We start from the raw sequence: 25,621 nt of genomic DNA, 5'->3' as shown, positions 1-25,621 counted from the left end.
ATTTCGACTGTAGTTTAATAAATTTTTATCTGGAAAGTGCAAAGTGTTTTACTTCATATCTAATAATGGATCTCCACAAAGTATCTGCCTCATCCATCCAATTCACTATTACTACATATTTAAGTTCTTATTCTAGTGTATATTTTTTCCTATCTATCTTGATAAAATCTTTTCGATTTTCATGAATTTAAGGATAACGTTTTATATAAGATTTAAACTCATCTTTTCCGCGTCGTTTTCGTGAAAGAATGGTTAGGAGAAGTCGAAAAAAGGTGAATCACTTCATAATACACGCTAAATCCTTTGAGACTTCATATCTGAAATCGTGAAAGCCTCAATGAAGAATAATGTTAAAAATGTCTATTTTGTAGCGAGCAGGAATTTTTATTTCTTCCTGGCAGCTGCAGTGTTCAAGAAGTTCATTCGTGTGAAAAGAGTTCGTTTCATGCGTTTCAAGGTTCGGTGAACGCTCAAGGAAGTCAAGTTGTTAGGATGCTGAAATGCAAGCCAAGTTATCCTCTCTGCTATCAGTAAATTAATGAGGGGCTCACATCGCCACTCGCTTACTCAACTACCATCGTTTTCAATTTTCATAATCGTCAGAACTCATTTGTTCCTTTCCTTCCTCAGAGGTTGCATTTCCAACCAAAAAATTGTTTCTGTTCTTTTACTGTTATAATAACCGTCCATTGACTCCTTCGGTTCGGTCGTTGTCCTGTGACTTAGATGAAATTCATTGATGAAAGATCGATCAGGTGTTCTCGTAATGGTCTCCTTCCAGTCAAAATTCCATGCACCGCTGTTCTTTTCACATAAAATTAAGGCAGTACTTATGTATGCACGGTTAAAATGTCTATTATTGCTATAATGTAGACATAGGTATGTATTTTTGGCAAAAATATGATATTTTCAGTATCTTCTAATATAATTTTCTTTTCTTCTAATATAATTTTTGCTATCTTCTATAAAAAGTTATAATGATTCTAAAGATAAAATTCGGGCACCACATCGTCTCCTTACTTTTTGGATAATTAGCAAATTAATTCTGTAATTTTAGTGAAATTATTATAGTTGCATTAAAATGGCGGTATAGTCCGTGTAAAATTAATTTAGATGGAACAAGTATTTACATGTAAATGCAAGGGTTGAGCTATCCTCATTCTTTGTACCCTCATATTGCTTTTTAACTTTGATGGGCATCGACCGTGTGATTGAAACTCTTTTGAATAGTATAAACTAAAAGTATTCCTTTTGTATGACGCAGTCGCGAACCTACCACCCAGTGTATTGAAACAATCGCCGCACAACCGATGTGTCACGGCGCACTTTTGTTCCCTCCGGCGGACCTGTATAAATATAACGCCGTTATCGTTCCGGATGAAGCGTGGCTCTTGCGTTTATGATGTGAATTTTATGAACATTCGAGGGGGTGAGACGAAGGATGAGGAAAGAAGAAAAGTGAAAAGTAGGGGAGAATTGTTAGCATGGCAGCTGTAGGGCTGGAGAAGAGTAGGTACCTCACATCCTCCTCACAGGAAGCATTTTAAACTCTCTGAAAACTGGAATGTTTTTTCTTCTTCTTCTTCGTATCAGTCTCTCTCTGTCTCTCTCTCTCTCCCATCCCCACCTCTCCCCCAATGGTCCACCTCCCCCTTCCCTTCTCTCTCCCCTCACCCCTTCCCATCCGAACATTTATGACCGTCCACATTATATTATTGACCTTGACGGAGCTCACGCACATCCAATGCTATTCGACTCTCTCTCACTCTACTGTTTCGTCTCCTTTTTCCCTTTCCTGCGGGAGGCTGGAATAGAGACGGTGGAGTTGAAGCGAAGGTGGTGGTGGGACGTTGAATTGGGAGGGGTTTAAGGAGAGGAAGGGAAGACGAAGGAATAGGGGCAAAAAAATCGGGGGGGGGGGGGGGCCGGAATGTGGAGATTGAAAATTGAATAACGAAGAGGCTGGGTGTTGTAGAAAGACGGAAAAGAGGTGTAGTGGGGATTGAGGAGGCGCATGAGAGACAAAAGGACGGAAGAGAGAAATAGGGAAGAATTACGAAAGATGGAGTAGCGGAGGCCACGATGGTGAATTTCTCATCGAGAGAGAGAGAGAAAGAGATGGGGTGGGGGAGGTCGTGGGTAAAAAGTATTTGTGGGAACGGAATACCAATCGCTCAATGTCATGTCCCTCCCCTCTACCCCCAACGACAACATCGTGGCGGGGCATCAAAGTTGCATAATTTTGTTTTTTTCTCCCCGCTGCAAAAATGCTCGTGTTACAAGTTTTAGCCCGAAGTCGGTTGGATGTATTGGTGAGGAGGCAAATGGCTAACATTTTGGGGAAGGAAGTGCCGTAAATAAGTTAGGTGGCGATGGTTTTTTTTGTGAGTATGGGGACGAAATACTGTGAAATGTTTTGTAGACTGAGCGCTCCGTCCATTTGGTGGTGAAAATAAATCATGAATAATTAATGGCGGTAGAATATTCGTCGGGCGGGATTTTACTGATTACATTATCTGATTTTTTGGTAATGGATGCATCACAGCGATTATAAAGACACTGGCTGTGAAACTATAGCTGAGATTTTTCAATTAATCCAAATTTTCGAGAGAATTTGCTCCAGCGGTTATTGACCGTATGGGATGAGGAATATATGAGTATGTCTTAATGAAGGGCACCAAGACCTCAGCTAATTATTAACCTAATCCTAATTGTTGTCCCTAAGCGCAGATTGTGTGTACTTCATTCCTTGAGGAATTCACTTTCGGTTGCATTTGGAGAAAATTGATAGAAAGGACAGGACCAACCGGGATGCTGAAAATAATTTAGAAGCATTATCATTTGAGTGTTTTTCATGATTTCTGTCAACGCTAGGATACTTAACTTCAGCATATGTTAATGAAAATGAATGCATTAAAGAATCTGTCGCATTTGCTTTGTAGATATGTTCAGTCAATGGCCGAAAGTTGATTATTACCCAATATACAATCAGCTTGTTGACTTTCTTTTGTACTTTCTCCTTACATGACGTAAATATTCCTTGCGTGAGAGTGAAATCAATTTAGCTAAACTGAATATGTCCATGGTTTCAACTATTCATAACGCTATTAGCATTAAATTCTGTTATTTCTTTGACGTAATGCTCCTTACGCTCGTAACGTCAAGTTGAAAAAAAATTAAAAACGCTTAATTAGGTCAGCATCTCAAATGAGTATTGAATTCACGACAATGTGAGAATGACAAAAATCAGTGGTTGAAAACACCCAAATGCCTTAATTGTGGCCAGAATTCATTGAATAAAGCGCAAGGCATGGAAATGAATTTGTATTTCGTCTCGAAATTTTTAGTTAATAAATTTATACTGTCACGGTAAGGGGATCTGGAACTTCTACTCGGCTTGAGTTCTTTAATGTAGATTTCCGCCCGTCGTACTAAGGCTGTTTGGAGGCTATCTCGTCAATAAAATGCTTAAGAATTCTATAATTATTGATTGGATGAATTTTGCTGCATAATCAGGATTTTTCATAGCATTGAGTGTTCCTTTTGAAGTCAATTACTTACAACAAATGTTGAATTCCTTTTTCAGCTTAATTTTAGCGACAGTGTGGAACGTACAAAAATTCTATTCTATAAATAAATGGCTACCGCTGTGGCCAGCATCAAAGGCCATCAAAGTTTATGGCGGTCATCGCCTGCCATAATTGGTGAATTACGCACTCTATGTGAATCATATGCAATTAGAAGGGATTAGAAAATGTTGTCTTTCTCTGTCCATCATTTCATATGGAGTATTCCACTTTAGAGCCAAAAAAAGGTTTTTACAAGGTGGGAGATACCATTTACGGCGTTATAATTTATGATTAATTGTTATTTTAAAACCAACTTCATGATAATTTCCTGGTGTCTACGTACATAAGTTTCACCCGATTTGTTGGTTGCGGTTCTTACGATTATTTCCATTAAATTATTTATTGAAATACCCCCTTTCCGAAAGTGCAACACTATGTGAGAACCATTTGGGACTTCGTTTTTTTTTAACCATAAGGAGGTATCCTAGTGCTGGTGGCTCATATACCCCAATTCGGAAAATGGCTCCATTTTGACCGTTAGCCATGGCAAAGGTATCTGAAGCAGATAATTTGAATGAATTAAAAAAGAAAATGCCCTCTGGGAGGAGAGGAAAGCCAGAGGTGAATGCCAACAAAGCATCTTAATGAAGGAGCTCTTATATATAGAGGCAAGGAAGGGAGTTTCTGGTGAACAGTTGTCGGGGTGGAAGAGTCTTGAAGAGGTGAACACGGGCCGAGATTGAGATAGGGAACGATAAAAACTGTGGATATAGGGATGGGACGCGGAGAATGAGAAAGGAAGAAAATGAGAAACGGGACAAGGCGGAGAAATAAAAAGAATTGAGGTGCGGCAGCGCGCGTCTGGGGACGAGATTCTTCAACTGTGAGAATATTGCCGTGGGGCTGGACCATCGGGAGTTGGGGAGGGAGGGAGTTACGGAGACCCCCCCACCCTCTCCCATCATCCTTTCCTGAGGGGCTTCCCCCCCCCCCCCCCTCGGTCCGATCCCCCGCATCCCCCCCCACTCGCTGTCCAAGCTCGCGGAAAGTATACAGGTGTTCTCTCCTCGGTTCTCCTCTCCCTCCTTCCCCCCTCCCAGCATCCAGCTCTCCATCCTCCCCGGTCTCCATCTCTCTCTCTCCGCCAGCGCCCTCCATCCGAAGTGAGAGAGGCGACGGGCCGGCTCATATGAGAGCGTTCGTCATGCATCTATCTCGCGAAGGCAGTGCTCGCTCACTAGGATGGGTGGGTGGAGGATATTTGGCCATGGCCCTGCAAAGAATCTGGTAACAGAGGTGACGGATGGGATGAGTCTCGTTAACGTCGCCGTTGAAGGGGGTATTCCGCAAAAACTATCATATTATCCATCTGTATGGATACCTGCCGCTAGCTAAAATGTATATCCGGCTTTCTACTTGTTATACGACTTAGGGGAGAGTTGCCTATGTTGTACCACTTTTTACATTTTATTTTATGTAGCTCAAATAATAAGTTACAAAGTGATTGATACTATTTTATCTCGTTCTTTGTGATGTTATGCATAGAATTCGATACCAAAATGTTCAAATTACATCGTTAAAAGCAAAATATTTCTGAATTTATAAATATCTGTAGGTGGTACAAATTAGGAAACTGGTCTCCTAATCTGTACCATTGGTTTCCTAATTTGACCACATATTTACTCTTATTTATTATGTGGCTGAAGCTAAATAAATCCATTGCAGTTCAGATCAATAAAAATACAAGTATTTTACTGAACATTGATAGCCAATTCACACAGGGGCGCAGCTAAGAATTAAGGCTAGGGGGGTTTTAGGCGCAGCTAATAATTACGGGTGTGGGGGTATTACATACTCACCAGGGTAAGCAGGAGTTGCGGGGCCCTCCTCCAGAAAATTTTTAAGAATAATGGTTCAAAATGGCGAGTTTTACGGCTTTCTGAGGGATATTCGATTAATGCTAACACTAGTCTTTAAGTAATACTGATACACATAATAAGTGAAATGGATTAAACAAAAAAATTTCTGAGCTCTGGGGGGGGGGGGGGTTATCCCCCAAACCTCCCCCCTCGCTGCGCCACTGTATTCACAGGCATTGCAGAAAAACATTTTCACTCCTATTCCCACCCACGCGCTTTTAGCGTGAATCCATATTAAATATGCGGACTAAAAGAACACCTTCCTGCTTTAAGTTTAAAAGAATCTTACCGCCCTTGACTACCCACTCCCGTACCCTCGCCTGGAGTTCCTCCTATGATATTGGAATTAAAGCTCGCGAGATCCCCGAGATTCTGAGTTATTAATTGAAGTTTTTCTCTTATCTTAAAAAAAATTCTTAGATTAAGTAGTCTTGCCTACTATTTTATGATTCTGCCGAAAATCCTTGGTCTAAAGCAACCCTTCTTTCCAACGTTTTGGATTGAATGATAAATTACACTTTAAAGTTCGCCGCTTATTGATAGATTTGCTTTTTAGCAGGAAAAAAGTCTTTGAGGTTTCATTTTATGTTATTCCTATGCTATAACGCACATTTTTTCTGCGTAGCTGCAAGAGATTATAGATATATATGGATATTTTTGAATTCGTTTTTTTTTAATATATGTAATACCGATCGCTATTTTCTTTTCAAATAGACAGTCAACGAAGTAAACTTTGAAAAGCAGAAAATTACATCCTGAGTCTTCGTGGAACCTCTGGAAATCTGCTAATGCTAGGACCACCTCAAAATACCCTTTAAATCTTCGCATTCCTTTTGTTTGAGCAACAGCGTGAACTCAACACTACTCCGACTACTGCCTCCTGTTTTCCGGTTCCTGGAAAAGTGCTGCGAGACTCGGGTTAAATAGGTTAATTCCGAGGTCGAGGGCCGGCTAAGAATGGTAGTGGCACTTGTATCATTTGAGGCGAGGAGTGTTAATTTTCGTATTCTGCTTCTCGGAGGAAATCATGCGGACTTTCATTCCACCCTCAAATGCGCTGCTGAGCTACGATACAGAGACTAATAATTGGTGAGTAGGATGCATCGATGAATTTCTCCGATATTTTAGTCCTAAAATTCGTCGCGTGACGTGACGTATCTCGCACCTCTTAAATGATTGAAAATACACATAAGAATCATTCGTGTCGGTGGACTAACGCAACGAAATTTTAATTTCAGATCAGTATCAGTTGCTTAAGTTTTAAAAGCGTCGTTTAGTCAGTCATTAAATAAAAATTATAATTTGTTTTTATTAAGCCAAAGATGCTAATCAGTGGGTGCATCAGAATTTATGCTATTGCGTAATGGTTTGTAATTCTTTGATCTTCTGTGATCCTTAAGTCTACGTCGATAAAGCATAATGTCAAATATTAAGGAAGGTATGAGCAATGCCATCATTTTGTAAGTGCAAGAAATTCTGCTTATCGATGGGAAAGATGTGATATGGCTTGAATAAATTTTCTTCAATGCCTTGATTTCTTTGTCCCCTCCTTGGCCAACTCCATTATCGCAGAGTAATGTTAACGTTATTTCCTCCTCTGAGACAATTTAACAGCAGTGGAGATTGTATTATTTATTGATTAATGATGTCGCCTAATTTCCTATCAAGTAAAAGTTATCGTAACTGTTATAATCATGAATATGTTAGAATAAAATATATATGTTAGAATAAAATAAATTTACTAATTAATTTAGAAGTTTTGATTTTATTTGGCAATTTTTTCAAGTTCTGAATGAGGATAATTTTTTTTTTCAAATTTTGCGGATCGTTTTACGCCTCAGCTAGGGATAATAAATTTTGAATGAATGTATGTTTTACGTGGGTTTTTTGTATAGGAAGTAGCGTAAGTACCTCACCCTCCTAGGCAACAGATGAAATGAAAACCGATCGGTCAGTATTCATTGCCTCATACCCTCGGAAAATATGGCGATAACACGTAAAATAAATGTTGCGCCACCCTCCAATGACCTTGTCTCTGCGTCCATTTTCAAATTGATATAGAAATTTAGTTGGTGTGGTGGTTAGTACATGGAGTTCCTGTCATGAGGATCCGGGTTCATATCCCGGTGGTGGAAATTCTTCAGAAAAAGCCCGATCCATCTTCGGATGTCAAAGGAACAGTGCTTAGAGAACTGAACCATGTCTTTTGGGTAGTATTTGACACGTGATTCACTTGTATCTTTTCGACAAGCTTAATACTATATCCGGGTTTCTCCAAATTCTTCGTTATACTTTCCTCACCTCGCGACGATATCCGTCGGTGCCACAAGGCGCGTCTCAAAATTCCAATATCACCAACTTGTCGAACTGATAGCTTGATGTAATGCGTTATGGTATACGTCGTTATCGTCAACATAAGTCTTTTGCTTTATAGGAAAATGTCCCCTTTGTCAATAAAATATCGCATCATCCTCAAAATACACTATGACTATATAAATTCCAAATAAATAAACAATGCACACAGGTGCGGATCCAGGATTGTTTTCTTGGCCGGGGGCACAAGGGTCTGACAGGTCTTCTCATATTTGAGATTTAAAAAAAATACAACAATTACTTCAGAAAATATTCTCTTTATTTTTATATGAAATTTATCAATATTAAATTAAATGATTGAGGCTCCTTAATACACAAAATAAAACGAGAGTAATGATAACCATATGAAAAATCTTCTCTACTTTTTAAGCGTCTAGGTGGGGACGTGCCCCCGCGCCCTCCCCCAAAATCCGCCTATAAATGCATTGCATATTTTCAGGACCTTTGAAAATAAAAAAAATATTTTTATGTTGATATTTGTGAATGTAACTTTTAAGCCAGTCGTATGGTTAGTGTAGGATAAGGGAGAACTTAGACAGTGAAAAACATTGAAAGATATTTTCGAATAAAATTTATTTAGATATTATTGTGTCAAAAACGATTTTATACACTATATATACAAACATTTACAAGTATTTCATATTCACAAATAAAAGTTTTAAAAAATCTGAAGTTTTACTTACAAACGGAGAAAATTCCTATGATACATATGCACATTATAATAAATAGTACTCCATCGCCAGGTACAGGTATTTGATGTTTGAAATTGGCATGTGTTTTTCAAACATGAGTATTTTTAAGGCACGCTTTTCCGAAACGAGAGAGACGCAAGTCATTCAGCAAGTCAAGCACTCACGGTAGCTCCAAATATCAATCATAAATTCAATTCTGGAAGAGGAGCTGATGACTTAAAACTTAGCGAAATCACGTACTAGAAGTATTTAACCATCTAGAAACGTATGGGAAAAAAGCGTGGTATACTAAAGATATTAATCTGCTATGTCCATTTGCGGTTCTCTCCTTTCACTTTTAAAAAGGTCCAGGAATTTAATCGAATGGAGCAGCATTTAACGGTAATTTTACATTTACAAATAAGTTCGCGGCAAAAACGCCCTATGACTCTCAGGCGTTTCTTCATATCACTTTCGCGGTTACTCCACAAAAAATAAAAAACGCACACTCGTCGTTTTTTCAAACGTCCAGCAGCACCGATCATGGGGCCGATATTTTCATCCTTCCGTGCTACAGAGAGATCACCTTTGCGTTCTGACTACCATTCATATAAAACTGGAAGTGGAATTTTGTAAACTATACATTTGGCTTCGACACTGACAAGGAAGTCCCCCACGAGAAGGGTTCTCCTCGGAGCGTAGGACACAGGATGCATAAGGGGAAAGGAGCAGGCACGAAAGAGTGACCAAAGTGTGTGAGCCGTCGTTCCCGACCCCCACCCAACCTTGTCTTTTACCGGCACCCGCACCCGAGCACCGCCATATCCTGGTAGTTCTTTAGCACCACCTTATTGTCCTCGTCGAGGTAGAGCATGGATATTGACGTGAGGGCAGTAGGGACACAGCACGCTTTGGGGACAGCACTGGGGTTCACGGAATTGATCAGATTCTGCACAATTGCGTGGTTCGTGGAGTTGAGGTGATCGGCCAGGGGGAAGGGACAGTCCCCGTGGCAGTAGTAAGCGTCGTAGCCCGGCGGGGCCACGATCCAGTCGTTCCAGCCCACGTCCGCGAAGTCGACATATAGCTGATGCCTGCGGCAATTCTCCCGTCCGTCCCTCCGCTTGTGCTTCCTCGCCTGGTGTTGCGCGGCCCTCCGCGTCCGCTCCGACCGGCCCTTGCCGTCGTCCGTGTACGCCAGGAGCAGGGGTTGCTCCCGCGCCCACGTCGACCTCGCGTCTTCTTCCCTCTCCTCGTCAAGGCTCCTCCTCAGTCGGACGTGAAGCTCCGTGGGTCGTACGGGAGACGACGAAAACGTATCGCTGCCATACGGCACTACTTCGACGAGCACGCCGTGGTTGGTTTTGGGTGACTCACGCCACCTCTCCACGGCGGGTAGTACGTCCAGGACGATGTCTTCGGACTCGGACGTGTCCACCACCTTACTGTCGATGAGGCGGAGGATCGGCTCCCGGGGCTCAGGAGAGCCGTCCCGGCTCCGCCTGAGCCCCGGTTGGACAATATCGTGTACCAGGACGTGCAGCAGTCGCCTTCGCCGTCTTCTCCTCTTGGTCGTCTTGGGCGAAGACGTTTGGGTCGATGTGGAGGAGGGCGTTTCGTGGGAGGGGGAGGAGGATGTGATGGCCGGCGATGGCCCACTACTGGGTTCTCTTCTGCTGGAGCGGATCCTCGAAAGCCGGAGGTCGGCGGCCTTGAGTTTCTCCGAGGCTGGGATGCTGCTAATATTGAAGTGCAGCCGAAAGCGATCGTGGCTACGGAAGGTATCGTCTACCTGGCTCTCTGCAAAGAAAGAAAGAAGAAAAGTCGTCAGTATAGCCCACCAGGTCGAGAATACTTGTATCGGAACTGTGTGTGAGACTATGATTGGGTGTAGAACTGATAATTTTAAGGCCGAATCAATGGTAGGGTCCGCCAATGCGAGGTTAATCGTTGTATGTTTCAACTGAAGCCTTAACTTGAGATGAGCGTATTAAAGGTATTACTTAAAGAAAAAAGTATTTCAAACTAGCTGTCAGTTAAATAGCCCTAAATGGAAGAATTCCACAACTTCGGCTTTCTACTTTGCAAAATTTCAAATCGACCGTATAAAACCGATACTAACTCTCAGTTCTTGTGTACGAGTGATAGTTACGGATGAAATGGCCCGAGAAGTCGGAGCAACTACTACTATAAACCCTATCTTGTACAACGAAAGCTTTACATAGGGTTGGCTGTAATGGGTTGTAGCCGTATTCGCATAAACAGCGTCTTCAACACTCACGTTAGTCAACCGAGGCTGAAATTCTAAACGTTTGATGCTCACTGCTATTTCCTCCACGAAATATAGCCGTGGTCGGGCTAATTAACGAAGATGAGCGGTAAACTAGTTAAGATGACCGTAGTGGTTCGTAATAATGACTGGAACTCTCGCCTTAAACGTTTAATATCTCATTCAGAACCATTCTCCATTTATCTTAGAGCGGAAATTCATGCAAACATCACTCTTCCCTAAAATTCGTTTTCCTGTGAACTTCGTAAATATCCTGAGGCACACTTGCATACTCTTTTGCTCAGTTAACCGGTAATAGAGAATTTAATTACGTTCCATGCCCAATCAACAGATCAATCCGATCCTAACAGTACTTCTCGATGAAATGCGATATTCAGATCTTTTTATATTCAGAAGCAATTGCTTCGTTTTCATCCTTTTTCTTAAATAGCTTTTTCATTTTCAAGAAATCTGCGATTAGGAATTAGAAGGTTCGCCTGATTCGACCTGGAAGACTTATTCATAACAGTAAAATTTTTAATATTTTGCTCTTAATGTCTTTTTGTAATCATGATAGTTGTTATTGCACTTTTGATGTATATTTATTTATTAGATAATTATTGCACTTTCAGTTCTACTAGTCCATTGATTCGAAAAAGGAGGAAATAGGTCATATAAAACCATGTATCACCATTCAATAGCATCAACACTAAGCTAACCTGTCTCTTCCTTTTCATGAAAACATTCACTGACCACCCAATGTGCACAGACACGATACACATGTTCTCTTCTGAAAATATCTTGCGAGAAGATTTGTAAACTCATTGCAGTATGCGTAATGAGGACATGGGTTATAGTTTCGCGGAGTAAAAATATATTTTCATTATCTCTATAACCTGGTTAATTGAACGGTTTCATACTATGGAATGATAAAAAAAATCTCGAAAATGATATCGTCAAAGAGTTCTATTAGCACTTATTGAAAATTATGATTAATGGTTAATGAGCCTAGCGATTTTCTCTCGCAAAAATACAAGGAAATATTATTAACTCTTTGTTATCTCTTATTGATGAAGAACGCCCTTGGAGTACGTTATAATACCTGCATAAGTGAAATTGTAATTTAGATCGTCACTAATTGAGAGGTTGACTAATAATTATACACACATGGTTTTCCTTTTCGGTCGTTTTAATGCTTCAAACCTCACTCGATTCACCAGAAAAATTGCCATGATGTGTGGCGTAAACGAAAGCTCTCAACATCCGTTTTCCTTCGCATGATAACACTCAAATCAGTTTTCCAGACCGTCGACTCTTTATGATTACAGTAGTGTTGTGTTCACTCCGTCCCATTTAATTCATACGCAAGTTTTCCGTCAAACTCATCAGGGTTTTGTGATTCATTTGTTGCGTGGTTTGGCTTTTTATGATTATTTCCACTTAATTAAGTACCCAGCAGTCTCTGCAGTCGATTGAAAATTAAAAACAAAGGTTTAAAGTGTTGTAATTCATAGATCTCTTGATCTCTTTTTAACTGAAAGTCTTGAAGGAAGAATATGAAACGGAGTTGATGTCCTATTGGGGAGGCAGGTCATAAAGCGCTGGGTCACGACAAAGTGTTCTGTCGTGAAATATGCCTTAATTGTGCCTTTAATTAATGAACAAATTTATTTACTATTATGGATATCACATGGTGATGAGAGGATAGTTTCACAAGTGTATTGTCAAAAGTGATATTTAAATTATCCGCATTTTCATTTTTACCACAGTATGTTCCAAATGTTGAGCAATGGGCTCACTCGCAGTCATGCCACCCTGCAAAACTAATTATCACTCTTTAATGGCACTATGGCCTCATATCATCTGCTGACTATTATGCAATTATGAATTGACAGATTTCATTCTGTCGAAATAACCTCTCAATTTCGCGAGACCCTGCCATGTGCGCAAAATAGATGACATCACTGCAACGGAAATTAAAAATCTACATTTGACAATTCATAAATCTGAAAATATTCATAGGCAAAACAGAATCGACTGAAATACCCCAATGTAATGTGGTCTCCAAAGTTGCAGAAAAGAAACAAAATTCAACAACAGGTCGAGGCCTTGTGTTTTGAGTTGGAGGCTAGCAAACCGTTTTGCCGTTCCCTATTCCTTTACCTCGGAGCTAAACAATGGTCCTTGTTAGTTATTGGAAGGGACAGTGAGAGAAAGGCCAGAAAAAAAGGAATTTGGAGTGGGTAAAGGCCAGGGGGAGGACTGTCTGGGTGGTTGAGGAAGGCGGGTGGTTTAGGTGGGGGAAAAAGAGGCACTTTTCGGCCAGTTGTCTTCCTCTTTTTCTCAACCTGAGGCAGCGGAGAAGAGTAGTAGGTGCGTACAGCCTTTGGAAGGCAAGGCAGGCGAGAAGTGGTTCAAAGGTGAACAGGTAACGAACGATGAGGAGGATCCCCGGGAAAACGCACGGAAGGGAGACTGAGGAAGACACACGAGATCACTGCGGAGAGATAACGTCTGTGCAGGCAATAGGCGCTGTGATGGGAGAGAAAAGGTCGCTGGCTGAGGAGGGACGAGGAACTATAGGAGACCGTGCTCGAAGCGTCAGTTAATTTCTTTTTTCATTGCTTTGTAAAGAGTACAAGTAGCCATCAATGCGAATGAAGAAAAGGGCTAGTCACTATGCAATTGAGTTAAATATTGGCATACCGTGTACGAAGAAGAAGTTATCAAACGAAAGCCTTGTTTCCAAACTTTTAAGACACTTGAAACTACAGTTTCAAAATATTTTTGATTGTTGTAAAATTCTGTCGACTACTTTCGGCATAATTTATTATCGAAATCAAATAACCACTTATTGTGAGCTGGATTTCTTTTGTCTAGCTAAAAATTCTGCGAAAAATTGAGTTTATGTCATGGTTGGTCGAGGTTCGGTAAGAGAGATAAATATTTAAAAAATAATAAAATGTGATAAGCATATTAAAACTTCAGAGCATTGAGCCGTTAATCGCCAAACACCCTAGAGGTGGCGTGCAGGGTATTATGTAGATGGAGCATGCTTAACTCGAGTAGAGGGCTATTCTTTGATTCTTAATTGCTAATCTTTTGTTTTCAAGAGCAGTGCTTCAATTAATAGCTGAGAACACAAGAAATGATTAGGAGTAAACACAAAATTGTAAGTAATTTGAAGTCTCGTTCGACGCTTTCTGCAACTGAATTCTGTATATTCTCAGCAAGAAATCCTCGGATCCCAATCATTCGGGTCTCCGCTCTCACCACAGCAAGCGAGGCACTTTTGGATGCCTTGTTTCTGGGGGTTCCAACTAGCCGGTAAAAATGAGGGAGGTGGGTTAAAAATTTTCCGTCGAGAGGAAAAAGGTGGTAGGCCGTAGGGGCGACGCGAAGTTTAGCCGTGGGTGAGTGGGGTGGGAAGGGAGAGAAGCGGTGGATCACGCGAATGGAAGGAAATGTAGGGAGTAGTGTGAATGGTGCCTGAATGACGACTGTGCGAGAGCCCCGGACTGCCGCTAGATTTGCCTCGTTCATGAATGAATCACATTTTTCGATTCATATCGTTCATAATGTGGAATGACTGGATTTCAAACCATCTTAATTAAAATCGCTCCAAATTAAATAAACGCGGATATATGAGTAGAAGATTTCATTTTAATTTGGGGATTAATAACATGTATGAATTCATTGAACTGATGAATGTTACAATCAAGAGGCGGTGCATTGGTTGCTGAAAACACAAGTTTGTAAGTCAAATAAATATTTAGCCTTTACCCTCGTGTTTAAGTTGTGTCGAATTGCAGGTGCAATGTAGATTTGACTGAAGGGAAGAAAATAAACACGCCTTTTTTTTTGCAAAAATGGCGCGTTAACAGTAAATATGAGGAAGGGGCGAAATATAATTCTGTGGTTACCAGAAGGATTGAAATAGCAAAATCCGAGATACATGATTTTTATGACATGTCGATTCCGAGGGTAGCGTATGTTAACTTGTTAATATAGAGTGGAAATTTTATTACCATTCAATGTATTCCTCATATGAATGAAATGTCATGTTCTTAATGGAATTCGCCTTAAATTATTTCACTAACTTTGTCCCATTTCCTATAATCATACCGATGTTGGGGGTTTCAAATTTTGCCTTTGCTTAGTCGCAACTTAGTGTTCTTGTATCTATTTACTTGTAGGCATAAACCAGTGGATTCCGTGAATGAAATCTAAATTCCCGTCTTCCATCAGCCACTGCTGCGGGGTGTTGGCGTGAGTCCCCTTTGCCCTCATACAGGAACCATGGGGCACATATCCGCCCTCCCCTCGAATACCTCACCCCATCGTCCGGCAAACACTAGTTTTTCTCCCCATATCTCTCCCCCTTCCTTCCTCTTTTTTCGCCCTCCTCCTCCACACGCTTGACCCCCACCCTCCGCAGTTCCCACCCTTTCCACCATATGGCGAGATTACTACCGCAATTTGCCGCGGCCGCTGGGCGCGAGGTATGTGGCCAAAGGGGTTGGAGAACTGAAGGCAGATAGCCTTCTCATTGTCTCGCGGACGAAAACCCCTTTCCCCTCGCCTCGAACCCTTGAGCAACGTGGAGGGGAACGGCGGGTGGTTGATGCATCTCCGGTACGGAAAGATTTTGTGTGACTCAAGGACTACCTTTGCACGCAATAGGAATGGAACGGACATCCTGGTGAATATTTGTGAATGTTTTTCGGGCCAAAATAAGGATTACAGGGAAGAGGAAGCGTTCGCAATATCTAAGTTTTCGAACGACGCCTTTCAAACAGACCCAAGTTGTGAAACTCATGAGGCTGGGGAAGAAGTAGGCTTTGCTTCGGAGTCAGCAAAACTCGTTTTTGAACGTGTGGTCTCAGGGAAGAGTTCGTATTCAAGCAGTTGACATTTTTTGCAGGGATGGAGTATATGAACTTTATCTAGTCATGCGCCTATTCATCTTCTCTCACCTACATCTTTATTATTGTGGTAATTTATGTCTTCCTTCATGTTAAACGCCCAATTTTGTATCCAATTTTTATACTTTTCCATTTTTTCTTCCGTACGTGGGTGGCTCGATGGTGGTTTTTTTTTCAGGTTTCTGCCGCACTTGTGCGAATTCTAGCCCAATACTTGTCCTATGTTCGTGCATAAAGAACTTTATTACGTGGGGATAAAACGGCCTTCAACAAATAAAACTGCGTGATCATCACAATTGTGAGTCATCTGTATTCAATAATCTTATGCTAAATTTTATAAGTAATTTCTACGGCGCTTTTAGCATAAAACTGCGTAGCAATATACATCTACATAAAACCCTGCAAACCACCCAATGGATATAAAAAATATCTGTATTGTTATGGCACAATCGTGAAGGTGGTGACAATTCCCGCCAAGCATACAGCACAATAATTGGTTAGTAATTAAAATAAATCCATCCATGCCTCATTAGAATGTAACAAGGGCTATGAGGGTTCATTGTGGCTATCCGACGTAGACTTTACACTGTTTACGGCCGAATTTATTTTTAGCTCCCGCGGAAATTCCGGTCCAAAACTGAACTCGATAAGTTCGTAAATGTGTTCTCTATATTTTATCGATATGGTGTGATATTTGGTAGACGCAATCGATAAAAAAGGTCAGAAAAGAAATCTAGAGGAAATACAGCTTTGTCATTACGGCGTCAAAATGACATTGGATTAACATGACATCTGACGGACGGATTGCTCTTTTTACTTGTGAACGCCATACACTTGCCAAATACATTGTTTTTCGCAGCTGATCTCCCAAGACAGGTCTACGTTATGCTCATCATGTTATTGGATACCCCATTCAAATAAAAATTCTCATCAAATAAGTTCATTCTCAATATTAAAGTCTACTAGGCAGTTATTTAGTTACTTTCATTTGCTGAGAAACCTGCAATATCTATCTACACAATACCCTGCGAGTCACCTCTAGGGTCTTTGGCAGGTTTCTTCCCATCGATATAATGAAGGATTTTTTTTTTACTTTTAATTTATAACCTTGAGTGTTATTCTTTAGTGCAAAGTTACTAGAATCCGGCAGCAGTTGTTTATTAGGCTTCATACTTAAAGGTATTTGTAGTTAAAGCTATCAGTAATGTCATTATTAAGCTGATCAAGGAGTGACCCTTCCTATTTTAATTCTCAATACTTCGCTGTATTAATTCCTAGTAAATCAAAATTTACCAGTATGATCGATATGATTTCCTTGGGAATTGTATCTACAAACTTGTGTGTTGCTAAAGCGGACGATAGCTGTGTTTGCCCAAAACGGAAAATATCGCTAGTAACGATGACTACGAAACAAAATTTGCTTGATGGTACTACATCTAGCTAGAAGCTCTTCCAACGTTACCGTTCGAAACCTCCTCTGAGGTTTCTTTGAGAATATTTAAATTGGTTCATCTTAGGCTTTTGTACCCAGTAAACAGCCACTAGTTTGTTTGCGACGAAGTACATGCACAACAACGGGACAAATGGCGTTGAAATTCAGCTTCGCGCCCGCTCGAAGGGAAACATTCTTAAAGAAATTTCCCGCATAAAAAGCCAGCAAGTGATAAAATTTGCAAATCTATGCAATAATGGCCTGACGGCGGAGTGAAATTGGCAGTAGTGAGGGCCATCTTTAGCGTACAAACTGTGGTATAGTTCGTTATCATGATTTTATATCTTTAGGCTAGAAAAACGGGGCCTGTGACAACTCTAACTCAATAAGTCTCTGTCACGCTGAAGGTTTCGCAGATCTTTGATTGTGAAAAGAGGATTGAGAGATTTTGCATTGAAAAATCCATTATTTCACATCCAGAGCACGTCCATATCTTGAAGAAAAGACTCACTCCCTGTCAAATGCACTGTAGGTGGCCTGTAGAGTACATTGTGTTTGTCTCCTTCCAGCACGCGTAACTTGGTAAATACAAATGACGCGTTTACTATGATATGTTTTACTTATTTAACTGATGTCTTAAAGAAAGAGCGTTTTCACGGTTGCAGTGTCCAGAAAAAATTTAAAGGATAATCTGCAATTCACTTTTAGTAGTTACAAATAATCGTTTATCGCTGTAAGCTTTCCGAGCAAACTTACTAAAGAAATGCTTTTTATTTTCTCAATCAAAATTGAAAGACGATTCATATCTACTCATGTACATGTTGTAGGTACATCAATTCATATCCAACCACCTTTCATTGTTAAACAGCTGTATAGAGCATCTTAGAATTTTTATTGACACTTTTGCCGAAATTTCTGGAGCCCATTTTGCTATCTTTCATATGTAAAAAGACTAAATGTCACTATAACTTTGTAATGCTTATTTATTTAAAAGAAAAGTAATGTAAAAGCATAAAATTTTGAGATATCTTTAGACAGCGTAAGGTGATGCGTAATGCCTTACCAAGGCCGAGAGATGTGCTGACTAATTCGGAATTCGATTCAATGTGGATTTTGAATTTTACTCATTACTAAATTATGCATTTATAAAATTTGTGAACCATTAGGAACCCCTGCCAAACACCCTAGATATGGCTCGCATGGTATTATGTACATGTAGATGAACATAGAGTAGTCCCGATCTAGCATAAGCAGCTATTTGTAAATTGCTAGTATTAAATTGTATGGCATGTACCATGCTCGCTTTTTTGGACCTGACTGCAATATTTTGTCAGTATCGACTTTAGTAATTTTAATTGACTAGAGTAATATGCGGAGCCTTTTACGTTAGAAGTAAAGTAAGTGGAAGGTGCCAATTTTACGAATTTTAATACCTTTCAGAGCCAATGCTCGACCTATAGCTGGTGTGTAGATGACCGATTTCTTTGCTTGCATAGTGGTTATGCAATGCGTAAATAGTAGTAAAAATATGCCATTTTAATTTTTCTTCATGAATTTTATTATTATTACAGATAATACGGTGGTTTTTAACTACACTGCAGGCTAAAACGTTTAAATTACAGTTTCCGCATACCGCATTCTTTACGGATGTTTTCACCTACATGAAGCTGAGTGAATATTCAGGAGAAATACTCTGTCCGCGCTCGCCTCATGGGGGCTCGCTGGAAATCATGTAAATGTAAACCATCATAGTTTACTGCTCACCAAACCAATTCTCGTAATTAATAAGTGCGCTTTATGACGAGTAGAACAAATCGTGCAAGTTATAAACCCCTAAGGACATTTAAATGCTTACGAATTCGACGCTTTCTGATGTATGCAATGAATTATGATGTTCATTATCATGGGAAAGTACTATCTATGCTTCGATCTTTGTGCCAGAGGTGAACGACAGGATACCGCGGACACGTATTTACCCAAGAAAGACCCGATTCGGGGGAAGAAGAAAATTTCCCATGCTCGCAAAATCTACCACTTGAACTTTTCATCCCCTCTCAGCCTGCTTCATTGAGCATACACAGAGATTAGCCACCGTATTAGCCCTTAGTCGGTCGTGCAAACTGAGGATTATTTATTTTCGTATTTGAAAGTCAACGACATGCTGCCGAGAAATTACGGAATCTCCCACAAAGTGACGGAGGCTAGCCTACTAGAATTATTCGACACTATTCTGAGGCTTGTCAACTGTCTAAATACCTAACCACTAATCAATCATTAAACCTAGGCTTCAAACGCAAGAATTATATCTTAAGGCACCGGAGCACCCCAAAATACTCCGTGTTCCTGAGCGTGTGGACGAATACTAGATGATTGTGAGGCCCGCAATTAGTTGAGAAAGTCGTGTGGCATAGCAAGGTAGGGGGTCTGGGAATAGTCTTCCGGGAAAAGAATGGCTAATCTCCGACAGGTAACCGTATGACGCAACATCACGGCCCTAAAATGCGTCCACTACCGGGAGCAGGTACGTGATTGGGACTTCTTCTTGAGACTCATAGCACTAACTCGACGCGTGCTCCGAGAGGTCAGATTTGCCGATATTTTGAGGTCCGTAAACTTCCTTTAGTTGGTGAGAATCCATTCCGAGTGGGTAATTTATTGGGCGCAATGAAAGCTGCGATGAAGCTCTAATTCCTTTGGTTGTGATTCACAGCATCATTAGTTTGCAATGACCATGGCATTTGCCACACCGTGCTCTCCTTTCTCCCAGCTCTCACGGCTTTAAAGGTCTATCGTGTCTGACTTGCGGTAATATTTTCGCCCATCAGCTCTTCGTCTGTAATAGCGCTGACAGTACTTCCTCTGGCAGTTGCGAAAGGTTTTATTGTGGCGCGTCTGCCATAGGTAATCCGTAAAAAAGTCGATTCAGACATCAAAAGAGGGATGCTTTGGTTGGTATTAATTATAATTATATTTATTGTTCACTAATCTGATATGAGCTATGAATCACATCACATCAGTAAGAGATAAATTTCAGTCTTTTATTGCGAGATTGCCGATCACTTTCCGAATAACAAACAGGGTAGCTTCTTTTAAAATCTATATATTCCTATCCTGCGGTCCCGTTCGCATCTTTTCCCAAGCATAATGTCCTGCGATTACGGAAAAAATCATCCCAGACTAAAATCATTATCATCATTAGTCATACATCCTAAGATTGGTTTGACGCAGCTCTCCATTCCTCTCTCGTATCCGCTAACCTTTTTATAGCGACGTATTTCTTCTCTTTTACATCCTTTATAACCTGTCCTATGTAACTCATTCGGGGCCGTCCCTTGCCCTTCTTCCCTTCCACCTGTCCTTCAACGATTGTCTTCATCAGGCCATCATGCCACAAAATATGGCATGCCAACTAAGTTGTCCCGTTTTCTGCTTAAGGTTTTTAGGAGGCTTCTCTTTTCTCCCACTCTTCTTGGCACTTCCTCATTACTTACTCGGTCAATCCATTTTATCTTCATCCTTCGGTAGCATCATATTTCGAAAACTTCCACCCTTGACTTCTCCGCTGCTGTCAATGTCCAAGCCTCGCTTCCATAGAGAAACATACTCCATACGTAGCATCTGATGACTTGTTTCCTTACTTCTATGCTTGTATTCTCAGGTGTAAGAAAATTCTTCTTATTGTGGAAAGCTCTCTTCGTCTGCGCTATTCTACTGACTATTTCTTTCTTGCTTCGTCCATCGTTGGTAATTCGGCTTCCCAGGTAAGAAAACTCTTTCACCTATTCAATATTATGCTTTCCTAGGTTAACGTTTGTCTTATCCTCCCCTCTTTTACTGCATACTAATATCTTAGTCTTCTTTGTGTTGGTTTTCAGCTGATATCTGGCCATAGTCCTTTCCATATTTGTCAAAGTCTTCTTCAAATCCTTCTCTGTCTCGGCTATGAGTGCTATGTCGTCAGCAAATCGCAGCATACTAATTTTTTCTCCATGGATATTGACACCCGAAGCTTTCTTCTTGATTTCATTGATGGCTTTCTCGATGTAAATATTAAAAATTATGGGGGAGAGTGCACCCACTTGTCTCTCCCCTTTTCCTATTCTTGCTTCTGCACCGTTGGGTGCACATTTGATCACAGCTACTTGGTTTTTGTACGAACTATGAACAATTCGACGATCATTGTAGAGCACTCCGATTCTTTCCGGATTCTTATCGTTGACTTCCATTACACGTTATCAAATGCCTTCTCTAGATCGACAAATGCTATGAAAGTCGGTTTGTTTTTCTCCATTCTCTTCTCTATGAGCAGCCTAAGAGCCATAATTGCTTCTCTTGTGACCTTGCTTTTCCTAAATCGGAATTGGTCGTCATCCAGGGACTCTTCTGCTCTTCGTTCTATTCTCCTGTAAATGATTCTTGTCAGAATCTTCGACGCATGTATCAGCAGACTAAAATATGAGAATGAGAGACACCATTCACATATTAGCGATTGAAAATACAAATGAAAAAATCTTTGTGATCTTATGAATCCATTTTGGTACGTGTTCCAAATAGCCCAACTTCGTGTAAGCGTCATAGAATTTTTTTAAATTAATGTCGATAAAAAATTCACAGAATAGTATGAAAATCGCTGAGGGTGTAGGGATATATCTCAAAATAGGTCTCAGAAAAATACCCAGAATTCCTAAGTTTTCGCGTAACTGTCATAGTGTGATTTAGCTATTATGTCTCATAACTAGTTGGTTAATAGCCTAAGAAAACGGGCTTTTTCATTTTATTTTTGAATCATCAATGGAATTTTCATAGTAACTATTCTTTAGCTTATTTAGCTACTTTTAATAATGATAATTTGTTCTCTTTGTGCTCTTTAAATCTTCAAATTCGACGTTTTGAACAGTACGGAATGAAAACCCTTTGCGTCGTTGGCTCTCTGCTCGTAAAGATTCAACAAATAATTGTTATCTCACTTTCAGGGACAATACTTTTGGTTTTATGTACTAAACAGTTTTTTTAATATGCACAAATAGTTTTCAAGTAGTTTTGAAATTAATTCGGCATCTACCCTGCATAGAATGTGCACAATCCTAATTACTACTCGCCACAATCCTCTACGCCCCAGTATTCCTAATTCGTGTGCATCTGTTCTCAGTGCAGAGAAGCTACTTAAACTCTTATTGGAGGATTTCTAATAATTTGAAATATCAATTGAACTGTCCATTAAATCTGAGTGAATCAAAGTCATCAGTCATAACGTTTGCATAATTAATTAGTTCTTTAATACATACATGCGCTGGTTTTGTCAAATCATAAGAACTTCTTAGGAATTATTCATTCCTTACGCAGAAGTTATCATGGATGCCTTTGCGGTGGCTGAGCTGGAGATGACTACGGGAACGGATGTTATGCTTGTAACTCGAGCTTCCGCACAATGACTAATATGAAGGGAGTCAAAGGATATCGAAAAGCACACTCACCCACGTGAGTAAAACTCCTAATGGTGTTGGCAGTCCCGGTGTGTCGTCCCGGGAGATGAAAACCGGACGAGTGGTGTCTCTCCGTGTCCTCATCGTCCTCTTCGCTCGTGTCTCGCCCGCCTTGCAGGCTATTGTACAGCTCCACCATGGCGTCCGGTATGACGATCTTCCGCCGGTCCGGCCGGGGTCTCCTCGTGAAGCCGAACAGTTTCATCAGGTTCGACTCTACCGCCTGGACCACTTGATCCGAGGTCTTGGAAGCAGGGCTAGCTGGGGCCGAGGTTGAGTCTTTGGCGTTGGTCGGCGTTGAGGCGAATAAGGCGAGCAGAACCATCAGCAGGAGAGACAGGTGAAGGTGGTCGAACCCGCGCATGGTCGCTCACGCTCCTAAGGGTGGAAAGGAAACAGGCGTTAGTCCAAGGCGTCTAACGAATTCCATAACTAGATTTGTTTGATCAGAATCGTAAACAATAAGTACCGCTAATTAGTTTTGAACTATCCACAGTATTATTAATCGGGGAAAGAAATTATCTATGTCAGCACTAACGTTTCAACTAGCCGCTTTCGATTGTAGACGTATGAATATTCCGTTAGAGTCAAAAACAAATAGTTTATTTCCATTTAATAAGCCTGTGGGCAGTAAAAAGCGTCTAAATTCTGGAGTAGATAGTCTCTAGTGCAGGTGTAAAATTCAATTGTGAATTTTTTGTTAAGGTTAATTAATCTCATAAGCAAATAATAATTAGATATCACAGCTGTGGAAATTGTATTAGTGTCGATATAGAATGTGACCCCTTGCTTTCAGGGCATGCCATTTGAATAAAGTCATATCGAAATTTCCATCTGTTTAGGTCCTCCATTGATCCCAAAGTTTCAATTCCCGCAATATATACTTTAAAGACAGTTTAAACCTTTATTATGGGTTTCATCCACTTTTTTTTTAATTTTCATGTTAGGTGGGTTTTTTGTGCGGTATTTTCCAAGAATGAGAGGGCAATACACATTACTGCATGGGATTCAAGTAGGCTAATTTCATGCACTTGATTGCCCAAGGGCATTTATTTTTAAAAGCTGATAATGCGTATCACCTTACCGCGAGTTATTTCAAATGAAGGTGAATTCTGTGGACACGTCCCGGGGACGCTGGGTGGAGAAAAATGTTGCTTGCGAAAAAACTGATGGTGCCGTGTACTGCGGAGCTTGGACGATTTTTTAAGTACATTAAATTATCCATAGTATCTAGTCCAAAGCCCAGTAAGGAAAGCGCCCTCTCTTTCCTTGCGAAAGTGGTCGATAGTTAGGTGAGCAATAATTCCCTACTCCTTTGTCAAGATAGCCTTTCTTAAGACTCGCGATCGGTACATATAGCCAAACTTAGGGAACAAGGTCTAAGGTCATAAAACTTATTTGAAGTTCGGAAATTTTTCTATAATCATAATTTCGCATTGCAAAATGTAAGTAACGAGTAGGTTACGAGTGCGATTCATAGCTTACATATTGTCTAGAAAAATTCAGAAAGAACTTATGACCTCAAGCTCATGTCAACGATTTTCCTTTTCAATAAATAGTTCAGCGGGATTGAGGACAGGAATCACAGGCTTCTAGATTTCCCTCGAACTAGCGGGAAACACTCGAAGGCCGCTCTAAGAAACCATCTGACATTCTCAATAGCACCGTCAATATTTGCAAAGAAATCAGTATATCCTAGATAGGTTTTCAAATATGCGTGTGGTATTGAATCGCTGCGAGAAAGTTCCAGGTTATAAAATGTGTTGTAATTAACCATTGGGTTACTCAATCGACTGAAAAGACTTTGAAAATTCGTTTCTCATTTAAAATCATAGTTATCAAGACTAAAAAGAATTCACTCGCTCAATGTATTTATTTTTGTGGACGATATTCAGGAAAATAGTTATTCAGATTTAATATTTAATAGATGAGAAAAATTTTATAAACCTCTATCGAATATCCATAGATCGACTGATAATTAAATCACAAATGGCATGAGTAGTGGAAAAAGCACATGAAATCGATGTAAGTGCACCTAATGCCGACGAAGCGTTGACAATCCCTGCCTATCTACCCTATCTACCGCTCATCAAGCCTATCTACCGAATTCCCATTATCTCATTCATTTTTAGTCGAGGCCTTAAGACTTCCAGTGATCAATCCGTATTTGAATAAATGCGTAATCAGCGTGCAGTCACCCCTAAAATAGCATATCAGTAAAAGCGTTTCCGCATAGCTCTTTGAAATAGTACTAAAGTTGTCAATGAAGCGGATGCTGTCGTTACACTCTTTAAATTACCTGTCCTGCTGAAATTCCTGGGCAGAGGTTACTCCCAGAATGCAATAAAAGAAGTCTTTTATATTATTTTACGTAAATACTTTAATAACACAACGCAGGAAGCTTGACGCAGAAGTTACCATGCACGAGGATTGAAAATATTTATTAGTTACTTTAATTCCATTGTCCTTCATTGTAAAAAAAATGGTAATAATAAATAATATAGGACACGCGGAAGAATAGAACAATAGTTTTGTGAGAAAGAATATTTGGAGCTATACATTATTAGTACAAATTTCAATGCTACAGGCGCTTTAGTGGATGTAGATCCCTGTAGGAGAAAGATCCATTTTTAATCTTGGAATCTCATTAAAATGGAATGCCAACGCTAAAATCAATACATAATAATTAAGTTCAGATTCACTCACAGACGAAATCATCAGCACAAGTGTTAGGGGTAACCAAATTAACCTTTGATACCGAGACATTTCATAATACGACAACATGATGCTGATGAAAATAGAAAATACATATAAAGCGGCGATGGCACGGACAGGTATTGACTCCCGCTTCCTTACTACTCAATCCCTTGGACCCGCACTCAGTCTTAAGTTACATTGAACCGGTTTTTTCCTGCCCTCTTCATTTACGATAGTTAATGTTTTCAAATATCCTGATTTCTCTACAAAGAGAATGAAAACT

The 25,621-nt window shown here is 40.3% G+C and overlaps 1 protein-coding gene and 1 long non-coding RNA gene across 3 annotated transcripts in view; one reads left to right on the top strand and one right to left on the bottom strand.

Annotated features, from left to right (window-relative positions):
- Window positions 1–25,621, top strand: part of LOC124157717 — a 222,480-nt gene that overhangs the window by 44,285 nt on the left and 152,574 nt on the right. The gene's annotated exons all lie outside the window — the stretch shown is intronic.
- LOC124157716 (protein decapentaplegic) overlaps window positions 8,416–25,621 on the bottom strand; it is a 67,330-nt gene continuing 50,124 nt past the window's right edge. For both annotated transcript variants that reach the window (XM_046532690.1, XM_046532689.1), the window contains exons 2-3: window positions 22,633–23,019; window positions 8,416–10,332 (exon numbers count right to left, since the gene is read on the bottom strand). In XM_046532690.1, coding sequence (XP_046388646.1) covers window positions 9,326–10,332; window positions 22,633–23,005 — 1,380 coding nt within the window. In that variant the 5' untranslated portion in view covers window positions 23,006–23,019 and the 3' untranslated portion in view covers window positions 8,416–9,325. The remainder of the gene's footprint in view (window positions 10,333–22,632; window positions 23,020–25,621) is intronic.

Source organism: Ischnura elegans, chromosome 4 (genome assembly GCF_921293095.1).
Source record: "Ischnura elegans chromosome 4, ioIscEleg1.1, whole genome shotgun sequence".
In the NCBI taxonomy this organism is placed as follows: Eukaryota; Metazoa; Arthropoda; class Insecta; order Odonata; family Coenagrionidae; genus Ischnura; species Ischnura elegans.
This window is presented reverse-complemented; position numbering and strand designations above follow the sequence as displayed.